General features: G+C 41.9%; 1 protein-coding gene across 1 annotated transcript in view; it reads right to left on the bottom strand.

The window, feature by feature from the left end:
- Positions 1 to 685: 685 nt before the first annotated feature.
- ITGA8 (integrin subunit alpha 8) overlaps positions 686 to 23,886 on the bottom strand; it is a 144,437-nt gene continuing 121,236 nt past the window's right edge. Inside the window, exons 26-30 of the mRNA XM_018566262.1 lie at positions 23,217 to 23,348; positions 19,180 to 19,293; positions 14,868 to 14,969; positions 6,123 to 6,245; positions 686 to 1,186 (exon numbers count right to left, since the gene is read on the bottom strand). Of these exons, the coding sequence (XP_018421764.1) occupies positions 1,100 to 1,186; positions 6,123 to 6,245; positions 14,868 to 14,969; positions 19,180 to 19,293; positions 23,217 to 23,348 (558 nt within the window). The 3' untranslated portion in view covers positions 686 to 1,099. The remainder of the gene's footprint in view (positions 1,187 to 6,122; positions 6,246 to 14,867; positions 14,970 to 19,179; positions 19,294 to 23,216; positions 23,349 to 23,886) is intronic.

Here is a 23,886-nt window from a genome sequence, read left to right as displayed (position 1 = left end):
GTGCCTGTTGTCTCATTGGTTTGCACTTCCTGTTTGGCAAAGGAAGCCTGTGAGGCCCCTAAATAGTTTTTTTTATGGTGTACTAATAACGTACCAACAAATATGTGTTGAACATCAAGCAGTGCATGGTAGCACCTAGCGCTTCTTTAAATTTGATGTGCGCTTGCTTGCTGGCCCTGTTAATAGCAATGAGGCAGTATTTGATACTTTAGAGGCATCTGACACTTCATCAAGAGGGACTTCTAGGTTCTTCTGTTCCACCAGCCCAATAACTAAGACAATACACACAACATGGGATGGTATTGTTGACAATGTATCCAAAGTAACAGCCTTGATTGGAAGCCACCAGCCATACAGTCAACAAACATACAATACACAGAATGAGCAAAACCCAAGTGAGCAAAACCCAATATTTGATCTGGAGTATGAGCTGCTTTGTACCCTCAAGCCTAGTGAGTTTAGATACAATGTAAGCATATCTCCTAAAATGGCCCCTTTCACTGCAAATCAGCAACAAGCACACATTAAGTCGTTCATTATTCATTGCACATATTCTATAATAAGATCTGACCTTTAGAACATTCACACAACAGTATAAAATACCAAAACATCTATACTTCATTTCTAAAAGGTATGGCAGAGGAAATGGGGATTTGTGCTTTGCCTGATAAAGTATTGCCCACAGTCTTTAAGACACTTTTATATATGCAGTCACTCAATGTTTTGCATCCTTCTCAGTGATGCAATTGTGTTCTGTTCCCACACAGAGTCAATCCTGTATTGTCCACAGAACAGTAGTGGTTTTAGGTTTGGTTGTAGTCCTGTACAATCCCACAGTAATATAGGCACTGCCTTCAGTTACTTGTTCATGAGACCTCAGTTTCACTGCAAGACTGTAAAGTTTTCATCTTTTGTGTTCCAGCACAACTGCTTAGAACCTGGTAACATCCACGTGAAACCTTTTCTGAGATCTTTTCATTGGGTTGGTTCAGCACCACTCGGAACCAACTCAGCATCTGAATGACGCTGTACATTCAAGAAGGCATCTTTTTGGTAGAAAAATAACTTTCCATATTGCAGTCTGAAAGAATGTGTCAGTTCATGCTTCAGAAGCCTTGTTTGTTAACTTCTCTGTGTCATCCATTAAGTCTTCTTGCGGTGGTCTGGCCCGGTCGAAAAATCCGCACTGGAAAGAAAAAGGATCAGATTAAGGGCCCATTCACACCACATCCAGATCTCCTACAGACCAGACCAGATTGTTTCCGGACCCAAAATGCATCCCAATGTATCCCTATGTTATTTCTGGCCTCTGTTCCGACCAGTGCAGTCCATTCCAGACCAGACCAGAAAAATACTGCAGGTTCTATTTTGTCTTGTCTGGCATGCACTGGAACTGCAGGCAGGTTCACACCATTTTCCGGACCAGATTTGGAACAGATCTGGTCTGGAAAATGGTGTGAGCCTGCCCTTAAGAAATGCTGAAACATTTATAAATGTAGATGTAGATGTTTGCTGAGCATGACGTGGTTGAAGATTAGGACATCTAAATAAAGATTTGTGTGTTCCTTCCACCTGCATGGGGAAACTTTGGGAAACTGCTATGGATGCTTGTTAAATTGATGGGTTCAATGGCCATGGGTTGGAAATGTTTCCAGAGTTTTTGGACAAGGCTTGCAACATTCTTTTCTCACCTCTGGTCATGAGCTAGTAATGTCTGAATAAATTAAATAATTGGTTTAAACTACCAAAGTTCCATGATAGTGTGAAGAGATCACAATCCCTGAGACCAAGAGTAGGGATGCTACTTCCTTGAAGATAAAGTTACCAGCTAATGTGACTTAGACATCTTGCAAGAATGCTTCTTGGGAGGCTTCTCTGGAAGCTCCTCTGGAAGCTGTAACATGTATATCTGAGAGGAGGCCTAAGAAAGACCCACAGTCCACTGCTGGAGTTATATCTCTTTGCTCATTGGGAATAACGTGAAAACAACTAGAAAAAGCTGGAGAATGCGAATGGGCAAAGAATGTCTTGTTCAATCTGACACATTTTTCCTTCACTGGTGAGAGGAAATCTTTCCAATGTGAGTAGAATCCTTCCATTAAACTATCACCATTGAAAGATTTCCCCTCTATTCCTGTTCTAAAGGTAACTCAAAATTTTGGATTTTCCTGCACATTTAGTCCTGGTGGCAATGGTCACTAGGACAAATGGAGGATGAATCGTCCAATCGTGGACACAAACATTGATAAACAGCTAAGAGGGTTGTTAACCCTTTTCTACTTTATTCAAAACAAAAACAATTTAAAATGTATCTAATGCCTATTTTGTGTGGGGTTTTGGATCTATTAGGAAACAATTATAACAAGTGGAAGTGTTCCAATAGGGGCACCTGTTATGATAACTGTCTGAACGGGGATTTCCTTCACTTTCAAGAGATTTCCTCTTACTTCGTGTTGTGTCTTCAGGACAGAAAATGGAGGGAAACCTTCCCAACTGGACATAAAAAAAACCTGACAGGGGTTTTAACCACTATAAAACCACTTAAAAAATTAGAAAAAAAAGTGTTGGCTTTAAAATATACCTTAAATATCATCTACTGAACTATTTGTCAGAAAGGGACATTACTTTTTTAACCAGTTATGAACATTTGGCTACAAATGTCCAAAAGAATGTAATCAAAGTACAAAAGGAGTGTGTAGTACCCTGTCCTTCACTGCTGGCTGTCCTCCACATCTGCCAGCAATTCCTGGCTGTCAAACTGACAGCCAGGAATTGTTGCGTAAATACAGCAGGTATTACAGTATTACAAAAAACAGACCTACTGACACAGTGTCCATAATAAACACTGTTCAGATGCCGGATTCAGAAATACAAAGTAACATTATTGTTACTTTTGTATTTGCTTTGTTCTATTCATCTGCAGGTCAAAGAAGTAAACTTCAATATGCATAGTATGTCAGTAAAAGCAACCTGACAAATAAAAAAAAGTGTGCTCCTAATAATTAGGGATGCACCGATACTGATACTAGTATTGGTATCGGTGCCGATACCGAGTATTTGGGCAAGTACTCGTACTCGCCCAAATGCTCCGATAACCGAACTTCTGGTCAGATGGAGATTTCCTCTGACCGGCAAGGCTGCGAGGGAACATGGAGCTGGCTTCCCGGCCAATCAAGAAGCCGGGCCGTGGGCAATGGCTTGGGCCTGGCTTGCTCATTGGCCAAGAACCAGCTCCATGCTGATTGGCTGGGAAGCCGGCTTCCTGGCCAATCAGCATCAAGCCAGCCAAACAGCATGGAGCCAGTTTCCCAGCCAATCAGGAAGCCGGACAGCGGGTAATAACACGCTGTCCGGCTTGGTGATTGCTTGGTAAGCAAGCTCCATGCTACCGGAAGTACTGGTATCAGTATTCGGTATCGGTGAGTACCGAAATATAAATATCCGTACTCGTATGCCTATACCGAAAAAACGGTATCGGTGCATCACCTAATCACCCCCAGAGCTTAGCTGGTTAAATTTAATCTAAAGAAAAAGAATTCAAAACAGATGATGATCAGAAAATGAAACAAACTAACTGGCCCTAGAAGACAAATAGTTAAAATGAGATAAATTAATAATAAAACATTATAAAAGAATAGTATAGAGAGGCAAATTAATTCTCTGCGTGTACCTAATCTAATGGTTAAAATTAACAGGGGGAAACTTTTGTTTTCTCTGCATACCTGATGGATGTAGCAGGCTTTTACTCCTGAGTTTTGGCAGTATATTTGTCTGCGATGTTATGTTCCTATAATCTTGCAAATTCATTATATGAAAGGAACATTCCTCGGGAAATATGTTTTCCTTAATCCCTCTGCGCTTGTATAGCGTTATTATTTAAAGTCAAAACAACGTATTTTATTACAAAGTGCAATGAGGCACGGTTGCTGCTCTACGCTTGTAGCGGCTGAAGAATTTAAAATTTATTTTGGCCAACAGAGACATGAAGGAAACTCAATCAGTGGTAAAGTTACTGTGTTGTGGAAAAACAGCCATCTTATGACACCAACCCCCCTAATATGGGGAAACAAAAACATAAATGATGCTGAAACTCAACAGTAAAGTTGTGAAAAAAACAGCCAATTTAAAGGCAAACTTTACTTTTAAAAAAATATGAACTTGGAAAAAAGAATACAATATAGATACTTGCAATTGTAATTTAATGATATTAAAAAAGACCTTTTAGTTTCAAACTGCGGCTGCTGTAATTTTCAAAAACTGTCAAAAAGGTCAATGAAATATGATGACCTGGAGTCACACAGTTGGTGTACAGAACGCCCCCAGAAATGTCATTTGCTGCTTCTGTAATTGACTGATTTCTCCAGAAGTCTGCACTAAGAAACAAGTCATATTTTGTGCATCCCTTGCAAAAGGAATTCCATTTTTGGTGACAATGATGAACCTAAGGGTTAATTACTTCGAAAGGGATGCAGACACTACAACTTTCCTCATCACAGAAAGTCCACCAGATGATTATAATGAACCCAGACCCTCCTGTTCAGGAATCAGTTTGGAAAGGACATGCTGCAATAAACAACATTATTCTTTAGAACAGAAACACGTCGGAATCTGCAATAAAGATTGTTAAAATCCTTGTACATTGATGACCTACAGGGGAGTAAGTGCTCATATTTGTCTAGGGCTTAAAAAAAGTTATACTCACCCAAACTTTGGAGCTGGCCGACTGTCACAGCACTCCCTCCAGCCTCTCTCCTCCTATGCTAAGCCTTACGCCCTTTACACTCTGTAGAGAACATGATGACTCAGGGACCTTAGACAACTACAGCGGAGGGGGAGAGATGTTGAAAGGACTGTTCTAACAAGCCTGCTCGAAGGATCAGGTGAGTATAACTTTTAGTCCCTAGATGAAAACGAGCAGTTAACCCTTGCAGTGTGGGAGCAGCACACTGCAAGGGTTAATACATTTTCTCCCGGGGGATTTTCTTTAACGGCTAACTCCAGCCCAAACTGTTTTTTTTAGCTCTAGATACAATAGCAAAGGGGTAGAACGCCTGTTGCGATGTTATTGCTGCCTATGTGCCTGTTGGAGAAGTCTCCCTCTGCTTCCTGTCTATTTTATGTGTCACAGGAAGCAGGGGGAAATCATACCAGTGGAGACATAGCAAGAACAATTGTTAGTAGAGTTGGGAAGGGGTACAATGTCTGTCAGGTTTTGATTGTTTTTTGTGTGTCCAGTTGAAAAGATTCTCTTGCACATCCTGCCCAGGTGATGGGTGTCAGGTCATGACGCTCCTTTGCTCTAGTGGCCTTAATGTACTGCGAATCCCATTTGCATAGGTGTTTACTATGTGAGCAGCTTATAAATCAACTCCATGCAGGGGCATCCCGAGGCTGGGTGTCACCGGAGCGGAGACCGGGTGACACCCCCGCCGTGATGTCATTGCGCATGCACGTGACGTTGCCGCACACATGCGCGATTACGTAATCCGGCATGTGCGGTCGTCTTATTGATGCCTGCCGGCGGCCATCTTGGTGATGGACGCCGGCAGAGAGAGTTGGAGACATTCAACCGGCGAGATGAGGTATGCCGCCGGGTCCCCTCCTCTCTCCTGACACTGAAGTGCTCTCGGTCCATGACCGAGTGCCCGACTTTTCATAGGGGGAGACACCAAAATGACTGTTAGTCATTTTGGTGTCACCCCTCCAATGGTGGCACCCGGGTGCGGGCCTCAACCCCCTTGTGACTCCATGGTATACTAACTAGATTTGGTGCTAGATTAGACTGTCAAACAAGACCTTTTAATTACAATGTAATATCCTGGTGTTGGGTGAAATGCATCAGAGTGGGAGGGTCCAGGCATGATCATGCCCTGACCAGCTAGATCAGTAAAGCTGTTTGAGAAAGCTGGAGGTGGGTGTGCGGTGGTACTCGTTATGTGTTCTTGCAAAGAACTGGAATGTTTTCTCAATAGCTACCCATTAGAGCAGTTATGATGCTGATTTGTGATTGTGGAGAAGTAACTCCAGCTTTCAGAAAGAATATGTGAATACATAATGCTCTTTGCTGCAAAATTGATCAGAGCCTACAATGGTATATCACAGTTATACATCAACAGTCTTACCTGCCACATGACGAGCGTAAGTATGGCTAGAACCAGTAATCCAAGCAATATGGCAAGTATGATGACCCACAGAGGTATGGCGAATGAGACATTCGGAGTGGCCCAAATCACTGATGTCTTAATCTAAATCAAAACAGAAAAAAAAAGAGAAAAACGTAATTGTTCATATATCTTCCCTATCTCAAGGACAGTCTGTTTCCACTTTCCTCCACTTAACTTAAACAGGAACATTGGGGGAGTTTGCAAAAACCTTTACAAACATGATTCCTAAAGTACTTTTTCTGCAAAGACCTGTAATTTATACAAGATTTTGGAAGACCCTCAAAAACCCCACACACGCAAACGTACTTTTGCATCTTGATGAATGGATATAAACTTCCCGAGTGCTTAGAGAACAAGAATCCTTAAGCTGATGCACAGCTCTCTAGGAAATCATAAATCTTTAATATCTGATGGCTGAAAGGTTAAACATACATTTTAACGCACTTCAATGAGAAAATACATTTACATTACCACAATGAGTTCAGCTGTCAGAGCTCTGAGTCTTTCCCTATACATATAACATGATGTTTGCTTGCCTTCGCTTAGTGGCACTACAAGATGTGGATGGCTTATTGTTTTTAAACACACATTATGGCGGATAGTACAAGAGCTTACACTGAAGGCACTAATGCTCAATTCACTAAGCTATAAACTATCGTTATTTGACAAGAACAATTGTTATTTTCATCAACAAGCTGAAAATAAGGATTGCCATGGCAAATATCACATGTGATGAACTGTAGCTCAGTGAATTCTAGATCATTTTTTGTTACCATGTGTTGAATAACATTGTGATAGACTTATACACTAAAGTTAATTGGAGCTGGGAAGTATAAATAAACTTGGCACAACCCTGAGACATTCAAACTGTGCATGTATTGCAAAAATACCTAAGAAGCAGTTACTATTAGTAAAAACTGCATATCAATACAACCAGCAGAGACACCGGCAACTAAAGGTGTATGCAAAGCACCACTGCTCTTGTTAATGTGATGCTTGCTATTCCCACCAATAAGCTTCCCTAATGGTCCTTTAATGTGACTGGTGACGTCACTGACCAACAGGCAGGCTTGAGAGGAACTAAGGAGGGGGAACATGCTCCACTTTTGCAGAAAAGGCCGAGATTTGTATAGAACTTTTGATGGCCACGTATCTGGGTTTTCTGGTCAGTTTGACATGTGGGTTTCACTGAAGATGGACTCTCCTTATGCATTTTATTATATGTTCGATCTGAACTGCTTAGGTTGGTGAGAAGTTTACTTTTAAGTGACTTGGTCACCAAAAAAAAAAAAAGATGTGCTGCTTGGTATAAAGTGTAGGCACCTACAGGTACCTAAACATACCTGTAGCAGCCACTATGACCCTTCTGTAGTGGCCAGATCCATTGCCATACTAATGGGTAAAGCTTTGACATTTCCAGGTGGGGCTAAAGCTTACTGTTCCATCCCAATCCCCACCTCCCCATATTCCTATTGGCCAATCATTATAATGGGAATCCTCACTGGCAAAGGGAATGTGTACCAGGCAGGAAAAGACTGTCAATCTTCAATGCTACGGTGAAGTGCCTGAGATTTGCCCATTTGAACAGCCCAGATTTTGGCCATAGTGGGCCGGGTTTGTGAGGCTGCTGTTTTTCAACCACAGAGCTGCTTTTAAAGGTAACCTGTCATGAGACAGGATGCTACCACCTCATTTTAGGGTGTTCAGTAAAGGCAGCCCTCAAAGTTCATACTATCATGACAAACATGATAATCTGAAAATACAAACTGCCTCACATATGAGGGTGCTGGGTCTTCTGATGGGACTCCCAGTACAAGAGACTGCTGTAGACACATGGGTGAAATGTTGTTTAACATTTAGGTCACTTTCAAAAATAGCTTCCTTTACTGTGCCTAAGTGTAAATCATACAATTAAAGAGGAAATCTGGCCAAAATAAAAAGATAGGATTATGTTCCAATGTAAATAAGTTGATAATATTAAACATAAGTAATAACTACATCATGATAAGCAGGGGAGAATTGGGAATCTCTAACCGGGCAGGTAAACACAACTAATTACCCCTTTCATGGTAGGGACAGATTTATATGGGCTTAAGAAAGTGTACTTAGCAAAGTGTGACATGATGGGGCATATATTGGTTGGGCATGTACAAAGATTGGTATTCCTAAAGGACATAGTTAGTTGTGACAGACCTTTATAACATAGGCCTCTACACAGGCTATCCCCCCTTCAGTCTATCATGAATGCAGCTGCTAGACTCATCAACCTAACCAACCTCTCAGTGTCTGCAACCCCCCTCTGCCAATCCTTGCACTGGCTTCCACTCACACAAAGGATAACATTCAAAATATTAACACCCCCTTACAAAGCCATCCATAACTCTGCTCCCACCTATATCTCAAACCTTGTCTCAAAATATCACCCTAACTGTCCCCTCCGCTCTTCCAAAGACCTCCTGCTTTCCAGCTCCCTCGTCTACTCCTCCCATGCTCGCCTCCAGTACTTCACTAGAGTCTCTACCATCCTCTGGAACTCTTTACCCCAACCTGTCCGTCGATCTCCCACTCTGACTGCCTTTAGGTGATCCCTAAAGACTCATCTCTTCAGGGAAGCCTATCTCATCTCAACCTAACCACTCAACCATCACCTTCTCAAACAGTTCATCTATTTAGGTCACTTTCAAAAATAGCTTCCTTTACTGTGCCTAAGTGTAAATCATACAATTAAAGAGGAAATCTGGCCAAAATAAAAAGATAGGATTATGTTCCAATGTAAATAAGTTGATAATATTAAACATAAGTAATAACTACATCATGATAAGCAGGGGAGAATTGGGAATCTCTAACCGGGCAGGTAAACACAACTAATTACCCCTTTCATGGTAGGGACAGATTTATATGGGCTTAAGAAAGTGTACTTAGCAAAGTGTGACATGATGGGGCATATATTGGTTGGGCATGTACAAAGATTGGTATTCCTAAAGGACATAGTTAGTTGTGACAGACCTTTATAACATAGGCCTCTACACAGGCTATCCCCCCTTCAGTCTATCATGAATGCAGCTGCTAGACTCATCAACCTAACCAACCTCTCAGTGTCTGCAACCCCCCTCTGCCAATCCTTGCACTGGCTTCCACTCACACAAAGGATAACATTCAAAATATTAACACCCCCTTACAAAGCCATCCATAACTCTGCTCCCACCTATATCTCAAACCTTGTCTCAAAATATCACCCTAACTGTCCCCTCCGCTCTTCCAAAGACCTCCTGCTTTCCAGCTCCCTCGTCTACTCCTCCCATGCTCGCCTCCAGTACTTCACTAGAGTCTCTACCATCCTCTGGAACTCTTTACCCCAACCTGTCCGTCGATCTCCCACTCTGACTGCCTTTAGGTGATCCCTAAAGACTCATCTCTTCAGGGAAGCCTATCTCATCTCAACCTAACCACTCAACCATCACCTTCTCAAACAGTTCATCCCCACACAGCTACCTCCTCATGTATCACTTGCCCCTCCCTTTTAGATTGTAAGCCCTCAGGGGCAGGGCCCTCCTTACCATTTTGTCTTGAATTGTATTGTAATTGTCATGTCTTCCTTATATTGTAAAGCGCTGCGCAAACTGTTGGTGCTATATAAATCCTCTATAATAATAATAATAATCTTCCAACATTAGCTTCCTTTGCGGCCTTGGTATTCAGTCACATGACACCTCAGAGCCCCAAATCAAGTTGGTTCTAGATATTTCCCTCTGACAGGCAAGTAATTCTCTAATTGATGTCTGAATGGTGAATGATTTCCACTAGGGCCACCTGCCTAGCATATCCTTTTAAGACTGGCTCAGGGGGCAAATGCCCCTTTGCCTACTAGATCAGTTATCCCTTAATGATAAGTGACATAAGAGCTTACAAGCAATGAAACAGATGATATGCTAATTGAATCAACTCATCTGTATCCAATCCACTCCACTGTAAATTGTTGAGAACGCGGAGTAGAGTGACCACACGCACAGGCCATATTTCTTTGATCCTTTGCAGTTATGTCATGTTGGCAGTTCAGATGCTTTGAGAAAATGATAGGGACAGGCTTCTTCCTCTTATTAATGTAATCATGATAAAACAGGCTCTGTTCTCCAGCTGAAGCAGCTGACAGTTTATTCACCATATGGTAATGTCATGTGTGTGGCCAGGTGGCAGGTAGATCGTCCAAGCACTACGGCGTGAACTTCTCGGTCTCTCTAAGAGGGCTGCAAGAAAACATCAAGTGTGCCATAAAAAGGGAAAGTTAAAAGAGAAATTAGAAAAAAAGAGAGCGGAAAATAGTTCACCTTTCCCTGGACGCGGGCAGCTCTGGGCCCTTCCTCCATGGAAGGAAGCCTTGACTTTCGCCATGGAAGGAAGTCTTGACTTCCTCTGACAATGGGCTGGTCATAAATTGTGAATGACAAAACCTTCCTGCTTACACAGGGCAAACCATCTGCTCTGTTATATCATTATCTGGATTAGTGATCATATAGTCTATATAGAAAACAAGCCCCTATAACAATGGGTGCATCTTCTGAAAGGCAGAAAGAAGCAGAGAGAGGAAAATCGTTCACCTTTCCCTGGACGCTAGCAGGTCTGAGTTCTTGCTCCATGGAAGGAAGTCTTGACTTCCCCTGACAATGGACTGGTCATAAATTGTGAGCTATAAACCTTCCTGCTCATACAGGGAAAACCATCTGGTCTGTTGTATCATTACCTGTATTAGTGTCTATATATAAAAAAAAGCCCCTATAACAAGGAATGCACCTTACAAAAGGAAGGGTGCCCTGTGGCCTGAAGACCTGTTTTGATATGGGTATGCTGCTGCCCCCACTAAGCAAGGTTACATGAGTCAACACAGGTCTGCCCCTTCAAGTAACCTAAGTAGTGACCAATGAAGGTGGGCCTAAAACTGGTCCTACTGCCCAGCTGAATTCCTCAACTTCCCAATGGCTTTCCCTTCTTCTCTCTGAATAAACTCCCTAATAGCCCCTCTTAAGATTTGGAGGTCTTGCATACAAAATGTCTGCCACTTCACCGTCTTATATGCTTCTTTTTTATTTATTTGAAACGTTTTATATAGAGGTGCTTTATTAACAGAGTGCATAGAATCAATTACATCAGTTCTTTTCCCAGCTAAACTACAATCGTGCAGATGCATACTAGAGTTAACATGGTCAATAATCAAGAACCACATTAAAGAGACACAGGGAGGAATTGATAATTGTCATGTTGTAGTACTTGGGAGGTAGAGAGAAGTCGTGCAGCACTGTGAGAGGTAGGGTTTGAGGCCATGTTTAGACATTTTATGGGGCAATGACTCCCAGTTATACTCTAATCATTTCCTGTACATAGAGGATAGTACTTTTGTATGGTGAAAGAGAAAAACCAAACAATAAATAAATACATAAAAACAGTAAAAACCAGCCAATATAAAATTACGGGTGGATCTACAGATCCCAACGCAGATCTCCAGGCGACAACAAGCAGCACAGTGGCCTAGTGGTCAGCACTTCCGCTTTGTAGCACTGGGGATTCCTGCTTTGAATCTTGGCCAGGACACTATCTGCTAGGAGCTTGCATGTTCTCCATGGGCTTGTATAGGTTTTCTCCCACACTCCAAAGACTTACTGGTAGGTTATTTGGCTCCTGTCTAAATCAGCCCTGGGGTGTGTGCAAATACACATGCACACAGACCAGTGCTGATATGGTAGGGAACTTAGATTGTAAGCTCCTTGGAGGGCAGGGCTGATGTGAATGTACAGTATGTACAGTGCTGCATAATTTGTAGGCAATATATAAATACCTGTAATAATAATATTTTACTTGTATTATATTTGAAAGCTGCAGGGGTAATTCTATGGAAGCACAAATAAGATTCTGACTGATGAGCCTATTCAATTATATACCCAGACGCTTAAATAAACTCAGCCTTTGCCCATAAAAGTTCTCATTGTGCGCCCTGAACAGAGGCAAGAATATTCAGCGGTAAACAGCTTGAGGCTGCAAAAGCGCTCGCTATTATAAACAAGATTCTGAAAATATTTGTCTTAGTGTTTAAATACTGCACATGCCAAACGTCATATATCCCAGGAACGAGTCCTATTTTTTCCATTCCATCGTAAACTTCTACTCCAAAGGTCCAAGAACCGCTTCACTATGTTAAATACTGTAAACAGATGTCTTGAATATTAATTGCCAAGAGCTCCGTCTTTCTGTTTTTCTAACAATTATTTCCAACAACTTCATCCTAAATCATTATTGCTGTGATTACAAGTCTCTTGCTCGCTCGTCCAGCAGGAAAGCTTCTAATGGAGCTTGAAGTGGTGCAGTTTACGAGCAGAAATACAATGGTGGTATAAAACATGAAATACACAGTGGTTTTGCAGTCTGAGTGAATGTCCCGGGTAAACATGCGCCAGCTTAACAAACACATTTGATTCATTTTCAAACACATGTAGCGAGGAACACTTGCAGAAAGTAAAGTGGAGTGCTGAGGCGGGATTCAACTGTCTTCTTCTGATGGTATAGTTATTAAATGCCAGCTTTCCGAGATGAGTAGGAAGGACACAAAGTATGCTGGTAAAGGACACACCCCTGTTACACCCCCATTACGCAGACCAGGCAGAATTAATATATAAACAATGATTGGTTAAACCCACACGTGATTTTTTTAGCACTACTTTACTTTGTACTTTATTTTAAAAATGTAAAATGTGGTAATTTAAAGGAGAACTATGAGGTAAGTGCTTTTCACTCACCTCATAGTTCTAGCCGACTTGTGACAATGAGACTGTCACAGGTCGGCTCAGTAGATCGGGAGGTGAGCGAACATATACCAGCGTTCGCTCACCTCTCGATCCTGTCACGGCTCTCTGCCGTGACAGGGGAGGGGCTGGATTCCCCCCTCCGATCCTCCAGCGCTGACTGGCGGAACGGACGGGGGAGGGGGCGGGTACAGCTGGCTCTGCCTCTAGATAGGCAGAGCCAGCTGTCACTCACGCAGCTGGGCGGATCTCGACATCGATGTTGGGATCCGCTCCGGCTGCGGCGTCTCAGTATACTGAGCTTAGGGTAACGGGAGGACGCTAGTTTGTGTCCTCCCGTTACCCTAAAGAAAACTATGGGGAAAAGCCCTGACCCCATAGTTCTCCTTTAAGGGTAGATAAAAGGTTTCATGTAATATACACTCTTGGTTAAATTGTTTTTTTATTGAGGTCTATACATGGACAAAAAAGATAACTAAGAAATAAAAGGGGAGCTAGGTTTGGTTCCAGAAGTGAAAAAGTCTCCCAAAATGAGGGACAGTTGGGTGCTATGCTATTGGTTCCACCTAGGTCATCCCAAGGCTATGAAACCCTGCCAATATGATCTTGGTACCATGACCTCCAGTGTGTCTACTCTGTCTTCAGATGTGGGAATCCATCCAGCAACAAAGGAGACCCCACTTTAGCAGCACTGTGTGACACCTCTGGGGTCTGTCCCAGAGCAACAGCTGACAAACAAGGAACTAGGCCGACTACTGGCAAGATTGTATTCTGTAACCAGATATAGAACAGACAGAGGGCAGGCAGTAGCCAGGCAAAAAGTGGATTTTGAAGCCTAAGCATAGATCAATGGGATCCTTCTTCTTAGGCACTGTTGCGGCACTTAAACTAAAACGTAATTCTTTGTGACATCACAGCCCGTGTTGGCGCTAACTCGTTCTGTGGCACCTAATTTTCATCAGCACATGAAGTGGATTCATGGGCAGTAACAATGTAACCAAGCCATGGAGGAAGATGCTAACATAGGATCTGGCTGCAAGCATGGAGGACCCCAAGCTGCCCACAGCTGGTGAATGGTGCTGTTTGTTTAGATGAGAAACTGTATTTAAAGTGACATTAAAGTCAAAGATATTTTTCCCTCCCCCCAATGTTAATGTCAGCACTTACCTTAAATGATGTTTCTTAATCCGATCTTCTTCTTCTTTCCTGTCATTTTCATCTGTCCCTCCAGCGCTGACTCCTCTGTCCTTGCTGTCACTTCCTGTCCCACGGTGTCTGCATGCGGGTGCATGCCCTCCATATACTTACTTTGTGTCTCTCCGCGTCTCCCGGGCCGAAAATGTGAACTGCGCCAAGATGCTTTGCGGCCGCCCGAGAATTTTCACATTTTTGGACGGGAGCGCGCGGGGAACACACAGGTAAGTTTAAACCACCTTTAAAGCGTTTTTTGCATATATTGCTAGCAGTAGATATATGCAAAAAAAAAAACCAGAGAGTTTAAAAACCCTTTAACATAAAGAACAAAAAAACTACGATGCAACATCACCTTTTTGAGGCAAAGTAGCATTACTACTGCCATAATTGGGATTTTGGATGCCAAGAAAAGAGATAATAAACTCAATTCATAAACAGTGAAGCAAAAACCTCCAGAGTGACCACATTTTGTACTCAGTTCACCAGTCTCCAGCTGATACCAGATTGGCCTTGGGTGGCTTACCCTTTAAACACATATATCACTTACAAAATAAATAATTACAATGGTAATTGCTACCTTATGTATGTTACTCATTTTAGATTGTAAGCCCTCACGGGCAGGGCCCTCCTTGCCATCTTTTCTTGAATTGCATTGCGATTGTAATGTCTTCCTTATATTGTAAAGCGCTGCGCCAATTGTTTTTTTGTGTCTGGTACTTACCGCTATGCTGGCTGCAGGGAGCTTTGCCGGTTGAATGTTGTATGGCATATTCTTGACTTCAAATGATACATTTGCCATCAGAGAGTAATGATCATTCTTCCTCTGCAATGGAAATATAATCAATTACTAAAGTTATAACTCAGTATTAAAGTGAAGTTATGGTGTATTTTTAGTAGGTGTATCATTCAAGCTTTTACTGCAGTGTCTAGCTTAAAGTAGATCTAAACCCACACACGAATATCTCAGAAGTTTGTCAAAATTTATATTTTAAAGTAACACTAAACTCCGGAGTTAAATCTTAAAAATACATTCAAGTACCTTAATTATTAACAAAAATGTATCTTATTTGTGTATCACTTGGCTGTAGATCCTCAAATCATCTCTGAATTGGTGCTGACACTGTCCTTCCTTCTGGAGGGGGGCTACTTTTGTTCCCCATGGTCCATGTGTGTGCTGTAAAGTAGCCACCACTCCAAGCTCACTCCCGTGATGGACTACAATCTCACATTTAGTTTACTCATTTGTATTGAGATTGTAGTTCATCACAGGCGTGAGCTTGGAGCAGTGACTACTTTACAACACACACAGGGACCATGGGGAACAAAAGTATCCCCCCTCCAGAAGGAAGGACAGTGTCAGCATCAATTCAGAGATGGTTTGAGGATCTACAGCCGAGTGATACACAAATAAGATACATATTTGTTAATAGTTAAGGTACTTGAATGTATTTCTAAGATTTAACTCCTAAGTTTAGTGTCACTTTAATGTTATTTTAAAAGTTAATTTTAATCTTTTAAAATCTGCAACTTTTATTAAAAATGCCCGGTGATCCTGTCACAAAGGTCCTTGCTCAGACACTTCCTGTTATGGGGTGACACCTGTTTCCCAATTGTGGCCTTGCGCTGCCTTCTCTTGTGCGCCCCCTGCTGGAGACTATAAACGGGCGTGCCACACATTGTCCAGGCATGGCCCACAGTTGTCACTATAAGGAATAGATCTCTAGGACTGTAGGCCTGTTCCCTTTGCTAGGAAATCTTCACTTTGCAAGGAAATGTTCCTCTAGCTTAGTGAATGTGGGGAAAGGTTACTTTGCAAAGAATACCCAATTACATTTAAGGGAAAAAAAGCCTATAAAAAAAAACTATTTTTCATTTACTGTTAGATTTGTCCCTTCTACAGCCCATACAAGACAACAGAAGGGCCAATCCTTCAAATTACTTTCCGTTTCACAGATGACTACATCTCTTCTCACAGATTATGTAATATTGTGTGTTCCTTTGCTCTGGTATTGCCAAAATCCCACATAGCAGACCCCCTACTTAGTTTCACTAAGGGACAGCTTGTCATCTCTCCACACGTGGTCCCGTCTTGTGGTGCTGTGTTGCTCCTACAGAGGTTCCTCCTCTTGTGTCAACACAGATTGTTATTTTATTTCAAGGAAGAACCATCTGAAGACGCATCTCTGTTGGAAATGTTGTGAGTCTACTCTACTCTGATGGCTTCCACAGCCAGAATGCTGAATGACAATACCAGACCAGAGGAGGCTGTGTTCTACAGCACTTCTAGAATTCCCTCAAGTCCTAAGACTTTAGGCCGAGCAATAAAAAGAAGCCCAGGTCCCCTAGATGATGGAGCTTTTGGAACTGTGAGAGATAAGTGGACCTGAGCCAGATGTTGAGAGAAAATGCGGGTCGGCATTTTTTTCTTCTCTGCACTTAGGGGAATAGTTCTGAAATCTAGAGGCTCCTAAGACGCTGCACATAACATTTACTTCCAATTAAAGGAAAATACTACGGGGCCCTGACAGAACCGAATAATTTATGGCATTTCTTCCTGAAATAATTCCTTGCAGACTCTGTATCAAACGCACAGACGGTTTTGGTTTCTACAGTTTCGTTCTATATATAGCAGTCCAGAGAGACGTTAGCTGCTCTTTTTATCACAAAATGCATTTTTCCTCTATGGTCGTGTTTATACTCTTCACTGCTCTACTAGAGCAAAGAGAAATCTGAACTACAGGAAGATATAAAAGACACAAATTAATGCGGCACTATAAATATGAATACAGCATTAACTGTATATTTTAATTGTTAGCAATGTCAGTACCAGCATTTGTCTTATTATCATCCCCTTGCACAGCAGAGTTCAGAGCGGACAGGAAGAATCAGCACAAGGTGCTGATAAGATGGGCTGCAGTGCAAGGAGTATGCTCATAGGACGAGAGAGCAGAATGACAAAGAGATGGGTGTGGGTGTCAACACAAATAGCCAATCACAAAGTTACACATAAAAGTGAATAAATGAAAACTTAACAAGTAGGTGATTTCATTAGAACATACAAACACAATACTCAATGGGGGGGGGGGGGGGGGCCTGAGACGGTGGTGGAGGGGGAGGGGGTTACTCCTACATTTACTGATTGTTCAAAAATCAAAATGGTTTTGCTCATGTGAACAATGGAAACTATGTGGATTTCTTTCTCAAGGGCCTGTGAAGCATAACTGCTGTGCTTCTCCAAGCAGGAAGCTCAGCATGTATAACTAACAAGTATAGCAATAACAATGAGTACCTGGTATGTCTTGCACCTTATACATTGCCTGGCCGAGAAGAAAAAAGTCACACCCTAATATTTAGTTAAACCACCTTTAGCTTTGATTACAGCACGCATGTCTATGACATTGTTTCGATAAGCTTTTGCAATGTCACAACATTTATTTCCATCCAGAGCTGCATTCATTTTTTTTTACCAAGATCTTGTAGTGATGATGGGAGATTAAAGTCTTCTCCAGCACATCCCAAAGATTCTCAATAGGGTTCAGGTCTGGACTCTGTGGTGGCCAATTCATGTGTGACAATGGTGTCTCATGCTCCCTGAACCACTCTTTCACAATATGAGCCCTGGCATTGTCATCTTGGAATATGCCCAATGTGTCATCAGGGTCACTCGGCATATTTAGGTAGGCAACTGACCTCGTTTTTGGGGGACAACATAACGTTGTTGAACCTAACCTGACCAACTGTTGCAACCCAGATCATAAAACTGCCCGAAATCCAGGTGGTGACTTTTTTGGCCCGGCAGTGTATATTATAATAGATTTATTTACTTGTTGCTTGAAGTAAAAAGAAAAACAAACAAACTGTACTCTGCACCCTTCAGTGCCTAAACAATTCTTGAGTGCCTCCCTTTTTGTTCCAGTGTTTTAATAACAGATGTATTACAAAGTTGTAGTTCTGGTTCTCTTGGATTGAAAGCAACATAATGTGAGCTCATGTAAGAGATGACTGGTGATTGGTTGTTCTCATTTACTGCACTTTGCACATAATCATCCCTCTCGGTTTTGCCTCGCTGAATTAGTCAAAATTTGTTTTTAAGCTGGGAGGGGGGTGCACAAGCTGCTTCTATAATTGAGTGCAAAGGTGTTCTGTAAAAGTATCTGGCAGATGGACAAGTGTTTCTGTAAGAGCAGATATGTACAGTTAAGATCTGGTTTCTCATCTAATCCAAAGATGAATCATCTGATTAATAGTTTTCACTTTGATATCTGTCCAGCAGCAGCTAGTCTTGGACACCAGACAACGCAAGCAATCATTATGTCATCGTAGTTAAATCCGCTCCAAAAATAACTTGGCTACCGTCGAGAAGAAAAGTCGGAGCTGGACATTTAATGGGTTATCTGTTAATGCCGAGGTCACAGTATAATGCATTTATGAAAAACAGAGCAATTGTTGAACTATTGCCTCCAGCAATCATATAAGGGCAAAGCAGGTTGGTTGCTAAAACATTTGAACGTTTCCTTTTTACTATCACAAGGGGGGCTGATAGTAGAGACAGGTGTTCTTTATGAGACAGTTATGGCTCTATTAGACTTCTGATGTCTCACCCGCAACTAGTACACACAGGTTGGGGGCAGAGAGCCCCGATCTGATTGTATAATTGGCTAATACCCAGCTAGCCAATTGAATGGACACCATTCTATAACCCCTTGGCCATCCTGGACCCTCCATCACTAGTTCGGGCTCAGTAAGGCACAAGATGAGCTTCTGGATTGGAAAGGAGGAGGGCCCACTATTGCCGAACAATTTAGGCAGCATGTAGACATGATCGATCAGCTATACAGCCACCGGATGACTTCTACATTAAAAAGGGCATGTTTTATGGCTGGTTCACGCAAGGCACTGCTGTGCGTTGACGGGAAACAGTGACAATGTGACGCTTCCAGCACTGTTTACTTTTCTTTTGGTTAGAACTTTGTTGAAATGTCATGTCATGTATGAAAAATCATTCTTTTAGCCAGAGATTTTCTTTAACTTACCTGTAAAAATGTTTCTGCCCAGAGCCTTGATTTGATCTTTATAACGGCACTCTCACTGCTATTTAGACGCCAAACGTTACAGGAGATGGTTAAACATTTCACATTACTGCACGTCTGTTAAAAAAAAAATTAATAAAAATGTGTTAAATAAAAAAAAAAGAATTAGTACATTAGGTTAATATTTATGTAAAGAGAAATGATATTAGTTGTGGGCCAAGTTTATGTGTAAAGTCCCTGAGAACGATTGGTTGAACATGCCATTAGTCTTTATCCAGTTGGAAGAGTTTGAGCTTGCACAGGACTGGGAACTATCTGATCAGTGAAGGTCTTCTTAGTTTGCGATACACATTTTTTTTTTTCTGTCCGGTAATTAGAAGCACATTGGATTGTTTTTGCCAGGTCTCTGGCTTCTTCTCCCGTCTGGAGGCATGTTTTCATACTTGTATAGTAGATTTGGTGATTCTTTTCTGGCGTGATTTTTTATTTCATAAATCTGTTGCAGATAACATTGTCATTTACCATTTTAGGCGCTAGACTGTAATGCAGGAATGTTGTGTGGAAGGATGTGTACAGATGGTCACGGTGCTCCAATTATGAGCAATGTTCAGCAGCTTTTTTCATGCAGTTCATGTAGTAACCGAAGGAGAGACAGTGGCTGGTGGGGTGACCTGTTCAGTAAGCGCTGAGGCTCAACGCTGACCACAACCAGTAACACAAAGCAGGGTGTTCTTTCTACACCTTGGAGGGAACTGTTATGGCTTTGGTGATCATAGTCAGAAACTACAGTCTTTTATAGAGACAGCTAGCTGAAAATCCTCAAGTCTTAAGGAAGTAGCCCACCCAGAACTGATATTTAAGTATTGATAGACATTGAAGAGCTAAGGCAAATACAGATTAAATACATATATGGTAGCTGTTTTCTCTGGCTATAGGTTTTCACTTCTGTCCATCCAGTGCTGAGATTTACATAGCTGTGTGTTGTAAAGTAGCCACCGCTCCAAGCTCATTCCCGTGATGGTCTATCATCTCAGGTTTAGTTTAGTAATTTGTATTGAGATTGTAGTCCATCACAGGAGTGAGCTTGGAGCGGTGACTACTTTACAACACACACAGGGACCATGGGGAACAAAAGTATCCCCCCTCCAGAAGGAAGGACAGTGTCAGCACCAATTCAGAGATGATTTGAGGATCTACAGCCGAGTGATACACAAATAAGATACATTTCTGTTAAAACAGTTAAGGTACTTCAATGTATTTTTAAGATTTAACTCCTGAGTTTAGTGTCACTTTAATTCAGTAATTGGCTTTTCTTGAGCTGATAGGATCACACACTAAAACTTTTTGCTGATTCACAGAATTCTAACAGTGTACAGTACGGCCAGCCTTATGGTGGGACATTTCATTTATTTTATATTATGTATAAGGTATCAGGAAGAGCTGGAAGAAGCAAAGTTTGGGGGGGAACTTTCAAAACTCCAAGATGGATGGGAGTTGGGAATTTTTAAAGGGAGATTTTATTGGCAGAGTATGCGTGACATTTAAGACTTAGCCCACCACTGTCTACCTATAATTAAATTTGAATCTTTATTTTCACTTTTAGGTGGACTGACCCTTTAACCCGTGTTTCAGTGATGGTGGCCTTTAATTGATAAACAGCTTGTGATGTGCAGGTAGGGAATGTTTGTTACCTTACTCAAGAGGAGGATGTGATGATTTAAAATTGGCTTGGAGAGGCTTCATTTCTACTGGGGGATAGTGGGGGACCTGTTGAGGTTTCTTGATTTAATACTTTTAATGGAACATAGAAGTAAACAAACAGCTGGGAGTTTTATACAGTTACATGTAGTGCTTCTTTGGGGTGGACCTGTAAACACTGCCTAAGCTAACAATATTGCAGATGTTCAGCCTCAAAGCACCTCTGTTATTCTACACATTAACTCCTATGTCCCTCTGGAGGCCATTGGAATCGAGGCCCAAGCTAAACAGGACATCTGCCTAAACGGACATTAAGCCCTTCTCTTTCTGGAGCTAAGCTACTCCAACCCCCGCCCCCCACACCCCCATGCCATTCATGCTTTGGCAAACCGGGGTCCAGGCTCATCACTAGAAGCCATTAAACTATCTGGTCTTGGACTGCTGAATGAAGGGGCTGGACAACATATAATTAGAAGGTGGTGGTGTTTAAAGGACATCTATGAGAAATGTTTATGTTTTCTATGTTTTCTTCAACTATTCTCTATGTGGAGAATACTTATATCAGTTATTGGAAAGATTTTTCTCAACCTCTTACAGCGCAATCCACAACTCTGCCCCCAGCTATATTTCCAACCTCGCCTCAAAGTATGACCCTAATCAGCCCCTCTGCTTCGCTCAAGACATTCTACTCTCTAGCTCCCTCATCAGCTCCTCCCACTCTTGCCTCCAGGACTTCTCTAGAGTATCTCCCAATCATTGCAACTCGCTACCCCAACCAGTCTGGCAATCTCCTACTCTGTCTGCTATTAGGTGATCCCTGAAAACTCATCTCTTCAGGGAAGCCTATCCCACCTTAACCTAACCACTGAACTATCACTTTCTTAAACAACTCATTCCCACACAGTTACCACCAATTGTATCACTTGCTCTCCCTTTTATTTATCATTGTAAGCTCTTATGGGCAGGGCCCTCCTAACCATCTTGTTTTGAACTTTATTGTAACTGTAATGTCTTCCTTATATTGTAAAGCGCTATATAAATCCTGTATAATAATAATAATAATAATAACCTTTTCATTTATTATCTTCTGCATTTCTACGTGACAGCAATGAAGTTAAAGAACTGCCAAGGAATCTGCAGACTTCTCTTACATTCAAAGAGCTATTTTGTAGTTTGTGTGTGAACCCCAGTGCACTCTCAAATGAAGGAACTTTGCGTGAATCCAAACTGGAAAACATTTGATTGCAACCTCACCTGACTTCTACACAGTGTGCATAGTCTATGGAAAATAATCTTGGATGAATAGCTGAAAGCTGTGAAATGTGATGCTTTGGTTTATGCACCGGTTCTTCCTTCTGGCCAGCAGCAAGAGAAGGACCAAAGATAAGAAGGCGCCGGCGGCTTAGTGTTTGGAAGCTCAGAGATTCTAACAATGGTTTCAAACTGTTCAATTAAAAAATCTGCAGAATAACACATCTGTGCAAGTGAGTCTGCAGGTTCCTCTCAGCCTGGCGATATAGTTGTTTTGTGCTTATTTTTCTGTAAGTTTTAAGGAGGAAAGGTGCACAGGGAGACCAATGAGAATATTTGAAGGAAGGTACTTTTGGCAATGATCTATCAAGCAGTAGAGATTGGTAACTCAAGTATGCGATACACACTGATATATTTTGACAGTTGCCTAGAAAGTGCCACCTTGTGTGGAAGTAAAGGACCTGAGTACAGCCCGGATTAGGAATTCTAAAGACTCTACAGGGAGATGGAAACCGATCTGAAGGACAAAACCTACCTGCAGGCTTCTCAAGGTAGGTTAGACCAGCCTTTCTCAACCAGGGAGCCATGGAACCCTGGGGTGGCTTATGGTTTCCTCAGGGGTGCCTCAAAATGTTGTGGTTGTGGATGTGAAGGGAGGAATGTAGACTGATGTGAAGGGGGCTCTTGAGCTAACTCTGATGTGAAAGGGGGGGGGATCTCATTGGGGAGGGGGGTTTCTGATGTGAAAGGGGTTCCTGATGTAAAGAAGGGGGCTTCTGATGAAAAGAGAAAAACTACTGTGAGCGGGGAATCTTGATTTAAAGGGGCCACTGTGAGAAAACCCACTTTTTGTATGTTTTTGAGTGGTACCCCCCCCCCTTAAAATTTATGACATTTTAGACTGGGGTGCCTCAAGATTTTGCAAACTTTTAAAGGGTCCCGTGACTAAAAAAAGATTGAGAAATGCTGGCTTAGACAATGTTCAAGACCTAACATGACAGAGTCACTTTAATGTGATCAGGCACATCATGTCGCCGGCAGAGTCGAATTGTGCCTTTAGAACCCTTTGACATGTAATGTTCAGCTCTTACCAGCAGTTTAGTTGGGATGGGGATGTGCCTGAGGGGCTCAGCCACAGCCACGTCTCTGCGACTCCTTGCTTGAGATACGCTTGAGTTACGCAAATAAGCCGTTAATCCCGGAGTTGCTTCTGCTTCACTCGGCTAAAAGAAAGAAATTGGTCATTAATCACCTGGGAAACTACGAGCAATGCTGTGATTGCCATGTTCATATCAAGCCGACTTCAGACAACATCAGGTTAATTCTAGTACTACAAGTAGACGGGACTGTATTTTGCTGCAAGGGAGAGAAATGGAATTTATCTGCAAACATCACTTCAAAAATTCTATAAAAAGGAAACTGATCTTTCCCAGACTCTGACAATTGACAATTTGTATAGAAAGAAAAGAATTTGTAGAGGTTTATCCAATCCCCTCTAGGAGGTTATGGTTGCTATGAGCGTAAATCCCCTCTTTTTCCATCCAAGTTTTAAACCTTAACTGCTTCCCCTCCACAATCCCTACCTTAACACTCCTCAGCACTATGCTAATGTCATATGCTGAGGATATGCCAATAAAGCTCCTCCCTTAAACCCAGCTGTCACTGACAGTTTTGGTCTCAGGGACCAATCAGTATAGTTTCTGAGCATGTGATCACTATGTTGGCTCTATGTTAGCTATGACATAGTAATCACATGCAGGC

This window comes from Nanorana parkeri, unplaced genomic scaffold (assembly GCF_000935625.1).
Source record: "Nanorana parkeri isolate BGI_ZX_2015 unplaced genomic scaffold, ASM93562v1 scaffold929, whole genome shotgun sequence".
NCBI classification, from domain to species: Eukaryota; Metazoa; Chordata; class Amphibia; order Anura; family Dicroglossidae; genus Nanorana; species Nanorana parkeri.
This window is presented reverse-complemented; position numbering and strand designations above follow the sequence as displayed.